Source organism: Lathyrus oleraceus, chromosome 4 (assembly GCF_024323335.1).
Source record: "Lathyrus oleraceus cultivar Zhongwan6 chromosome 4, CAAS_Psat_ZW6_1.0, whole genome shotgun sequence".
Lineage (NCBI taxonomy): Eukaryota > Viridiplantae > Streptophyta > Magnoliopsida > Fabales > Fabaceae > Lathyrus > Lathyrus oleraceus.
This window is the reverse complement of record NC_066582.1, coordinates 75,162,967-75,174,158: the sequence shown is the minus strand read 5'-3', so window position 1 is coordinate 75,174,158 and position 11,192 is coordinate 75,162,967. Positions and strand designations below refer to the sequence as shown.

Here is an 11,192-nt window from a genome sequence, read left to right as displayed (position 1 = left end):
TTTCCTTATGCCTTGCAATTGAACCATCAACATTGTGTTTCACCTTAAACACCTATTTTATTTCAATAGCTTTGGTGTTTGTTTGCTGACAACTTGACTGGCTCATATGTATTGTTTCTTTCTATGGACTGTAGTTCTTCAATCATGGCTGCTTTCCATTGTTTATTATTTAAATCCTCATTTTAGTTGATGGGATCATCACCTGCAAGCAAACCAAAATGAACCAAATCCCCATCTGTTGTGACTTTATCACCACCAACCACTTCACAGTCCAGAAGTCTTGTTGGAGTAGTTATGGTTCTTTGAGGCCTTTGTCTTGTGGTTGCCACATCCTTTTGGACTACTTCATTTCCATGCTTATGATCATCTTCTTTGACAATTGGAGTCCCATTAATATGAGGTTCATCAACTTGAGCCTCATCTTGCTCACTACTTTCTCTATATAAGTTATTGCTCATCATTGGCTTGTTGGTTGTATCATTTGAATCTAAGTCCCATGCATAGTTATCATCAACCACAATGTCTCTTCTCATTAGAATCTTGCTATTGACTAGATTAAATAGCCTATAAGTTCCATTCTTATGATAACCTACCAAAATCATAGGTTCACTCTTGTCATCAAGTTTTATTCTCCTTGTATCAGGGACATGTTTGTAATAGATAGAACCAAACACTTTTAGATGACTCATAGATGATTTCTTGCCACTACACGCTTCTACGAGGACTTTGTTCTTTAGTCTTTTGGTTAGGTGCATGTTTAGAACATAAGCAGCAGTGGTGACTACTTTACCCCATATAGAGTTTGGCAAGTTCTTTTGTTCCAACATGCATATGGACATATCCAATATGCTTATATCCTTCTTTTTGTTATTCCATTGTGTTTAAAAGTGTAGGAAGCAGTTACTTTGTGATCAATACCATATTCTACACACAAAAATTCAAATATCTTGGATGTATACTCACCACACCCATCTGTTCTTAGAACTTTAATCCTCTTCTCACTCTGAGTTTCAATCAGTATTTTGAATCTTTTGAAGATTTCAAATACTTCATCTTTGTGTCTAATCATGTAAACCCATAGTTTTCTTATGTACTTATCAACAAATGAGACAAAGTTGTCACTGATAGTGAGATCCTCAAAAGGACCGCATACATTTGAATGTACAACTTCTAGTATACAAGATGACATCATTATCATATAAGTTATGAAGAACTTTATGCAGTGCTTCCCTACTAAGCAACCTTCACAAAGCTTGTCAGGCATGGCAAGATTTGGGATATCAGTTATCATATCTTGAACAATTAGTTGATTGAGTGACCTAAAATTTAAATGCCAAAACCTTAAGTATCACAACCAATTATGCTTGTGCTCTACAACTGCTTTCAGACATTGAACCTCAGTTGAACTTATAATGGTCTTAAATGTCTTATTTTTGGATATAGGAGATTTCAAGACCAATTTGTTGTGAGCATCAAACAATTCAAAGGCTTAATTCTTCATGATCACTGAGAAGTCTTTTTCAACCAATTGGCCAAAACTCAACAGTTTGTATTTCATACCAGGCACATAAAGCACATCTTTGACTATGGCTTATACTTCATTGCTTCTTCAAATAACCATGTTATTTTCTCCTTCTGGTGCCATTAACTACTATCTGCAAGCCTAATATTACTTTTCTTGGTGTCATTAAAGTCTGTTAGCCAAGTTCTATGACCAGTCATGTGGTTCGAGAAACTTATGTCCAAGAACCAGGTCTTGGAATCCACGTGTTAATTTCATACTATATCCATAAGCACCATAATGTCAGAGCCATTTTAATATTCACATGCAAGATTTACTCCTTCAGCATCATTGTCCTTTGTAGCTCCCTTGCCTTTCTTGTACCAGAAGCTCTTGGCTAAGTATCCCAACTTTTCATTGTTGTAAGACTGCGCGTTTTTTTTCTCTCTAGTTTGTCTTTGTGATATGATGTTCCTTTTCCTCTTTTGGAGAATTTAGAAGCTCTATCATCTACGTTTTGCTTTTGAAAGTGCAACCAAGAACTCTTCTTGCTTTGAGTCTTGTCTCATTTTCCCTTAGATTTGTTGAAACCGTAATTTTTCTTCCATGTTTGGGTCTGCAACACATGTATTGAGTCTTGAACACCCTTTCTCTCGACTATTCGTAATTCATGAGCCTCCAACGAACCAACCAACTTTTTCAACTTCAATATGTCAAGATTGTTGAATTCTTGAATAACCACAATAACATGATCAAAGTGAGAGGTCAACGTTCGCATTACCTTCTCAACTATCATCTTATCTGTGAAGTTTTCACCACTTTCTTTCATAGGGTGAACAAGATTCTGCACCTTGAATATATAGCCTTTGATTTTCTCATTTATTTTCATCTGCAATAACTTATATTGCCTTTGTAATGCTTGCAAATTGACACCATTCACTTTCTCACCACCTATATAATATTTGAAATATCCCACACTTCCTTTGCAGATTCAGCGTGAGAAATACGATTGAAATTCGCATTGTCCACTACATATTGAATATAAAACGCAATCTTGCAGTTTTTCTTTCATCAAGTCCTATGAGTTGTTCTCTGAGCCTCAATTGCATTGTGAGTGAGATCAGGAACACCATTTGTAACCACTTCAAAGATTTCTTGAAAATCAAATAAGGATTTCATCTGCTTATACCACCAGTTATAATTTTTGCCATTAAAAATTAGAAGAGAGTTGAAAATATCATTACTACCACTCATCTCTACGGCAAACGCTACTCACAATCCCTGAAAACACAACCACCAACGTACAAATTTTGAACAATTTCTTGAACGAACATAAAAGCTCTAGATACCAATTTAATAGTCCTATTGCACTTGATTGAGAAAGAATTAGAGGATATGCAAGTGAAAGAGAGGAGAGAATGTAGTATTGAAATGTATGTTCAATTTCTTACATGTCAAGCAACACCTATATGCTAGTGTGCGTACTTACTTGCAATGCAAGTAACAACTAAAACACTATGTAATTGGATTATATTACAACAGTCTGCACTCTGATCAAAATACCTTGTTCAGGTACTCTGGTTTCTTTATGATTCATAAAGCTCTAGCACATTGTTTACTGAACCAAATCTCTTAAATTCTTGGTTCTGGAATCTTGTGTTCTCATTTTCAACTTCGTGATCTTTATTTATAGTCATAGATGGTTTGTGTACACTGCTGCCATAGCATAACTGAAAACGGAAAAGAAGAGTATGTAGACTACAAGAGGAAGTTTGGCGACAAAGAAACAAGTCATGTAGACATAAATGAAATGAGATGTGGCCTTTTATTAAACCTATAATATGTAGATACAAAAACAACATGCAGATAAGAGGAAATATGATTCAGAGGGGCAAAGGTTGAAGATAATGATTATTATAAAAGTAACAAGAGGGGGAGGAAGATAGTTCTATGAACATTGTGGATAAATGTAGGTTTGAGTGCTTCACAGAAGACAAGCAGAGGCATACTGAACATAGATGACTTTCATCCCTTAAGGTATCCGACTTTTTCCAACAGAGCCTGAATATCAGCACTGCTACTTCCCTCAGCTGCCTGAACGATGTTTGGGCTGTCCAATGGCATGACATCTGAGAGAGGATAGTTTCTGTTATTATGGAGTTGACTAATTGCCCTGCTTCCGACTCCCTTCAATATCACACTTTTGTGTAGACCGCCAACCAGTCCTTCGTAATCGGTGTCGCCACATTCTCCAACAAACACTACCATCTTTGACAGTTCAAAACCCCATCGAACATACAGGTACCTAAAGGAAAAAGACATAAATTCATCATCAGATGTCACAGTAAAGTTGAATAACAGTCGCAACAGCCAAATAGAGGAAATCATGCTAGAGAAGAAAAAAAATAGGTATGTGGAAGAACGTGGCTGATAAATTGCTTCTGTCATAGCACATTTGCACAGACGTTGCATAATTGAATCATAGAATGTCACAAAAAATATGAAGTACTGGTATTACAAGGAAAACAGTAAGGCTAACGCCAATATATACAAGTTTCCAACTATCGGCATAACATAAATTTTGGATTGGTGATTCAACAATACCTGAGGGCTTGGGAACGAGATGCTAGTACTGGAATGACATTTAGTCTAGTCCCATTTTGACAATATATAGGATGGCAACGCAGAGCTTGGATCCTCATTAACTTACGAAGCTCCTTGAGAGGAGGAGCCTGCAATAATAATATTGGACAACAAAACAATAAAACTCTGAAGTGAATCTAGGATAAAAATAAACTTCACAAAATATTCTACTTCTAATCTTAATGACCAAACAATAATCTATTTATACCCAATCATGAACACTGGGAAGAAAAATTACCATTCCTGCCTTTCGCACATTGAAAGCATAACAATAGTCGGTAGAAAGCTGTTCAGCGGGACTCACAATTTGCTGGTTGTTCTCACCCTTCTTATCAATAATAGAAGATGCCCAGCGTATTAAAGTCTTTCTCAACCCTTCTCCACCCCAGCGGTATTCAATGTGAGAGTGGAAATACAAGTCACCCACAAATAGGCGATCTTCAGAATTGAGGGATGGATAGTAGAGATCACTGCCACTGTTGCAAATATAAGCATCAAAATCGTTGGGACTCAAGCCACCTGAGATCAGAAATGACTGTATCTCAGATATAGTCAATGAGGTTGACAATATGAACCCTATAGAGCCTTCAGCCCTATCCTCTCCAGCAGCCTCAAAGATTACTTTAATCATTTCAAGAAGACCTGAAGTGGTATCACAATCCACTGCAATCACAAATAGTCGATTTCTACTCCTCAATGGCGGAAATTTACCAGCATTTGAATTTTGGCCTGATTTTTCAGTAGCCCCGCCCCTTCGTGTGTCCTTGGAAATGCCCTTTGACCATGACAAAACAGCATTCTCTAATTTCGTAGTTCTATCAGTTGCATTTCCATCGGGATCCAAAGAATTGTCATTTCCACTATCCCCGCTCTTCTCTCCATCCAATGAAAATTTCAGGTTAAGAGATAAGTCCTGTATATCTCTCAATGAATCACCAGGCGATTCTTCTGACTCTGAACTTTCACCCCCATCCTCGCTACGCTGCCATTGAGGATGCCTTGGCTTGCAAGTGGCTATTTTAGACAGGTAAGTCTTACAATGCTCAGGCCATGAAAATAAATGAATATTCTTCAACCCATTCTGTCTACATTTTGCCCACAGTTGCTTGTTGCTGACAAGCTTCAAAAGAGCATCTGCAATAGACTTCTCATCATGGGGATCTATAAGCAAACCATTGTCGAGCACCTGTATCGTTAAACAATTGATCATCCAAGTTTCCATGGGAACCTTTACAAATCAATACATAACATAACCACTAATCAATAAACATACCCGATGAATATCAACAGGACCTCCATTTTTAGTAGCAACCATTGGCAAACCATAAGCAGCTGCCTGTTTAACAAAGACATAAGTTGGTGTTAACAACTCCAAAAATAAATCAACTAATAATAATTAATTCAAGATTCAGAACATCACCTCAATTAAGGTAAGACCAAATGGCTCAATGAAAGCAGGATTAATGAAGACACCCTGCACAGATATCAGATCTGAATGAAATGTAAAATGACAACACAGTTTGCATGGGTAAGAGAATTGAAGACATGAAGAAAGTAATATAGATTGAACCCAACAAGCAGCGGCAGACCCACGTTACTTGCATCTTAGCAGAAGGAATACACTGCTGTGCAGGACTTGTATTGGAATAGGAATTCAAACTGAAAATACTCCCCAAAATGATATAAGTGTGAATCATGCGGGGTTTTGGTTTTTGGAGTTTGAGTATATGTTTTGCCACTGAGCTAGAGTAGTGCAACGAGTTAGATGATTGTACAGCACGCATGTGTCTATACATGTGTATAAAATATATAGAAATTTTAAAATAAAATTTGAGATTATAATAGATAAAATATTTTACAAGGTTTAACTAGTAACTAATTGGCTCAACCAATAATCCACTAACTTGACACCATAATTGAGTTGTTGAGTAGTTTAAGTCTCAAAATATATAATTGCATAAAGGACAACTGTAAGATATTATTGTTTTGTCAGACACATATTATTATTATTATTATTATTATTATTATTATTATTATTATTATTATTATTATTATTATTATTATCTTTTAAATAATTTAAAGCCATTAACCTAGGGTCCTGGAAACGCCATTGCCCACAAGTGGAGAGTATTCACACCAGATTGTTGTATCAAAGAAAATAAATATAAGAGGATGTGTTCACAGAAGAGAATAATGTCATGAGAAATACATGCATGATCATGTATTCACAAAAACCACAGTGACTATCTAATATGAAATAAAGGGGATAGAAAGAGACAGTGGGGACAGGTTCCATCTAACCGTAGGATGCATATGTACGGATAGATACCGGATAAGGATAGACATTTTTTATAAAAAAAAAAACTGAGGGAGGAGTACGTCAATATATTTTTTTTATAATGTAGCATGATAGAACTAAATTGCCCAAATGACAACAAAATATCACAATAAAGAAATTTATTTGTTGAAGAACTCAAGATCTACTAAAAAAAATCACCCTACAACCAGGCAACAACGAGGTTACTGGAACAAAATGCAAGAATGAAAGGAAAACAAGTCAACATGGATGGAGAAGGGCTCTTTACAAGTTGAAAATGAGAATGAATATTAGCTATGTTAGACAACTTCCCTCTACAACCAATAGTGATTCTTCCCTCCCTCACAGTACCCCCTTAATGCATTACTCTGATTCCAGAATCCTCCTTCTACCACTCCCTCCTCATTATGTTAATTTTCCCTCCCTATTCCTTATTCCCTCCAGTGTGCCTCCCCCTCTTTTCCATCCTCCTGTGTCACACTATTGTTCCTCCTCCCATTCAGCTTCAGGCCCATTTCCCTCCCTTTGGGTCCTCCTCCTATCGACATACTTGATTGCGGGCTTATCACTTCACAACTCGTGATTCAAAAATTGAACCAAGAATTCTAAATAAAATTTACAATTTGACAACTATGCTTAAGAAATTAGACAGTTATATCAATTTTCTAGTCCAATCAAATTGATAAAGTTACCTTTGTCTTTGCTGCTAGACGATAGATGTCAGGAACATCAGATTGTTTGTGGTGTTTAGGATATGCCACTTGCCCGTACAGATCATACTTGTCAATCAGCTTAAGTACTGAGAGAAGAACAGAAGAACTTGTGCTTGACATTTCATCAATTCCGTCTCGGTTACCCATAATTAATGTCTGAAAAGCCAAAAGAGTGACATAATTGATTATTAAGGAAATGCAAGTCAGCTAACCTGAAAATCAAGAACAGTGATACTAAAGAAGTGCAGAATGATCATTCACAATATCATACAAGGTTAGCAAGCTCTCTGAGAGGACGGCATTCTCCAAACGCTTTCACCAAAGTTGTGATGTTCTTTTTAGGATCTGGTCTGGCAAGAGCGAGTATCACAGGTTTGCGTGGATTGGAAAAGAAGCGCATTATCTGATAATTAGAGAGTTTAAATTGGCATTAATTCCTTTTTATACTGGATTTAGATACAGAACTTACTAGTCAAGTCACATCTAATAAATTATAAAATAAAGGCATTGAACTGGCTATTTATCAAGGAAACATTAAAAATGCAGAAAGCATATTCCAAACCTCAGACCAAATTGGTGGATCTTGGGGGGCAGGGTGATCCAAAATCCCTTCTGGTTCAGTTTCTATATCACCATCTAGTGGAGCAATATGATGGAACTCCATACCCGGTGGAATTACCTGCAAAATGGGTTGAGATTCTACTAAGATCTAATTTCACGTGACTGGCAACCAAGTATTACCTAAACAATACATCATCTGGAACAGGCCTCAACATTAACTGTTGTTATCAATATATACCATGCAAACTACGAGCTATGTCAATGATATTTTTAACACAAAGCATTAATAAAAGCAAAATATTATCCGTGATAAAATTATGTTTTCACACATACAAAATAAAGCTATTCCGTTCCTGAACAAACTAGAAAGTCATACCAGTATTTGAAAACAAAACTCCAGGTCTCATCCCAAGTTAAAATAAAATGAAAACAAAAAGTAAAAAATAGATAATTTGCTCATGGATAACCCTATTAAGTAAAAAGCAGCAAGACATTGTGCTTCAAGTGTCAGGTTAAAAAGAGACTCGAGAGTAACCAAAAGATAAAAATGAACTTACTATCTCTCAATACAAATTGCTAATGTATATCAATAGAAAATGATATTTTGCCTCTAGGCAGCTGTAAATTACTTTTAGTTCAAACTAAAGTAACTAATTTGGTCCACAACAAAAAGCCGTTAAGGCATTGTTTAGAAAGTTCAATAGTGACCCAGTACTTACCGACATGCGAGGCATGTATCTACCATAACAGCTCACATTACGCCTGATCCTTGCTCGTATTTTACGTTCCAATACTGGATCAAAACCATTATACAAGCGCCACTGTTCTTCTATTTCCTGTCTAGTGCTTGTTATAACTATTTCAGTACCATCAAGGGCTAATTCTTCAGCTTCTATCCTACGCATGATCTTGTAAGTTGAGTTTATTTCATCACTTGATAATCGGCCTTGCTTTAAAAGTTGTTCCAACTTATCTCGACCAAGTGAGTGGCCGGTAAAAATCATGGGTACATTCAAAGCACCGGACAGAAGAGCAGCAGAGTCGCCTGCATCCGCATAATGCCCGTGAATAGCAACCGGCCAGACAGCATGCCCACTGCCAATTTGCTCCCCAAGAGCCTTGGACATCTGTATAATGTGACCAATCGCTCCATCAACAAATTCAGGAATGTAAGGCCAGAGTTCTTCTTTCGGAATATATTTACTTCTCGGACCAAATGGAATACGAATGATGTAAGCACCACTGCTCTCTCCCATGTCATCTCCAAATTCATCCGTGTTTCTAGGAGCCAACATTTCCGTTGGTTCCCCATAACTCCAATCTACATCAGGCGAGGAGACTTGCCTAGTCAGCAAATCAACCCGATAAACTCCCGGCATTGATCCCAAGGCCCGTGCAAGCTCCACAACATACTTAACCTACTCAGCACAGAAACAAAGACAGGCAGAAAGACTTCAGTTACCCCACATGATCAGATAGATGTCATCAAATTTAAAAGATGTCATCAAATTTAAAAGATGTCATCAAATTTAAGAGTGGATCCAGTGTCGTATCACACAATCAGAAACGGAAAAAATTAACAGATTCTTAACACGAAAAATAAAAATAAATAAATAAAAAAAAGGAAAACAATTACAGAAGTACTACCTGACCACCGGTATCAGAATCACGCCCCAGCTCCATATTCTCCCCACGTATGAGGCCATGAATGCTGCACATAAACACGTAGTTAACTTCAAGAATAACAAAACAAAATCACACATGAGAGATAAGAAAGAGAGATCCACATAATAAAAACAATTATAATAACATCAATCATGAGCGGCATAGCTTAATCTACTTTCGCATTCAAATACATCCAAAACAGAATGAAAAAGTAAAATAACGCAAAAACAACAAATGATATAGAATTACACATACCAAAGTTAAATAAACCATGATACCTAATGAGAACAATGTAGAGCTTCTTTCCTTTCTGACTATTCGCCCAAGTCTCCATAGCATCAGCAGAACTGATCCTAGGCAATCTGGATTTAACCGAATCACCACCGTGAGCAGAAACATCACCACCATGCGCAGAAACATCACTCACCGGATCTCCTCTCTCTCCTTCAGACAAATCCTCAGACATATCAGCAGTAGCTTCTCTTCTCCCTCTTTCCCGTTCAAGTCTTCGTTTGTTCACTCTCTGTACCGCTTCACTCTCAAGCTATAACCAAATCCAATAAAACCACAACACAACATCACAATCATCATCATCACCATCATCACCACCATCACCATCATCATCATCATCATCAACTAAAATTTAAAAAAAATTTAAAAAAAACGAAAATCAAACCTGCTTCTTCTGACGAGCGAGGTTCCAAATCCTCCAACACATATTTTCCAATCGAGTATTCCTCTCTTGAGGACTCCTTGATGAAGAAGCCTAATAGTAATAATAACAATAACAAAAACAAATCAAATAAACAAAATCAGTTAAATCATGGATAGTAGAGAGAGAGTGAGAGTACTACATACCCGAACCCAAGAGCGATAGAGATCGGTCTCATCGAAACCGATAACTTCTTCAACAAAGTAGCGAGTTGGACTAAACCTACCTCTCTCTCTAAGAAGAAGAGAGGATTTAGCATCATCAAGACCAGGACCAACGTCCAGAATCGCTTCTAGATAACTATTCAACCAATCATTTCCTGCCATTTTTCACTGCAACTACTGCTTTAAGATAATTGCGCTTATAAAGATGAAGAAGATGAGTGAAGAGAATTTAATTAGAAAAAATAAAAGAGAAAATAATAAAAGAGAATATTCGTTAGAACTCTGGAAATGGACTATGGAGTGACAGAGAATTGTGTTTGAAGGAGCGTATGGCCTTTAAGCGGTTAAATGTATTTTTATTTTTTATTTATTATTTATAATTTAATAAAAATTGAATTTGTTAAGACTTGAAATTGAAAGAGAATTTGATGAGAGGATCGCTTGACGCTTGTCATCAACCATGATTGTTTTGCTGTGGTTAAGAAACTTTCTGTTATTTAAATTATTTAAATAATTGTTAAAGCTCACATTCTTTTTTTATACTTTTTAGGTTAATTTGCATATGATATCAAATTAAAATAAAAAATTGTCTAATTTAGTCTTTTGATTTATTATTTTTCTAGTGATGATTTTTTTTACATTTTGTAATATTAAAATAATTCTTTTTTAAAGAGGAATGTTGATATATTAATATTATTTTATTTGATAAAAATATTATTTTGAAATTAAATATTAAGATAATCATATTTTTAATTTATTTATTAAAATAACCACTTAAGAGGAATAGACGGGACAAATGGCACATGTATGTAAGGTTTGAAACAAGGCATCAATGGTGGTGGCGACTGCATTCAACACATGCCACTACAAGGAACGCATGCATGCATCCATTAAGAGCATGCGCCATTGCATATGG

At 36.2% G+C, this 11,192-nt stretch overlaps 1 protein-coding gene across 1 annotated transcript; it reads right to left on the bottom strand.

Moving 5' to 3' along the window:
- Positions 1-3,297: 3,297 nt before the first annotated feature.
- On the bottom strand, positions 3,298-10,606 carry LOC127073494 (probable sucrose-phosphate synthase). Its single transcript, XM_051014651.1, has 13 exons — positions 10,259-10,606; positions 10,077-10,166; positions 9,679-9,944; positions 9,383-9,446; positions 8,455-9,153; positions 7,737-7,853; positions 7,446-7,577; positions 7,154-7,330; positions 5,565-5,618; positions 5,418-5,480; positions 4,383-5,330; positions 4,106-4,233; positions 3,298-3,806 (listed from the first exon to the last, which is right to left on the bottom strand). Exons 1-13 carry the CDS (start codon positions 10,436-10,438, stop codon positions 3,527-3,529), a joined length of 3,198 nt encoding a protein of 1,065 aa, XP_050870608.1. The 5' UTR covers positions 10,439-10,606; the 3' UTR covers positions 3,298-3,526.
- Between the last annotated feature and the right edge of the window lie 586 nt (positions 10,607-11,192).

Excerpts from the sequence above, each read along its gene's own strand:
- LOC127073494 (XM_051014651.1), bottom strand. The coding sequence starts at position 10,438 with ATGGCAGGAAATGATTGGTTGAATAGTTATCTAGAAGCGATTCTGGAC. Across the intron at positions 5,619-7,153 it reads GTCTAGCAGCAAAGACAAAG|GGTGTCTTCATTAATCCTGC; the intron begins GTAACTTTATCA and ends ATATCTGTGCAG. Across the intron at positions 3,807-4,105 it reads TCTCGTTCCCAAGCCCTCAG|GTACCTGTATGTTCGATGGG; the intron begins GTATTGTTGAAT and ends TTTTTCCTTTAG.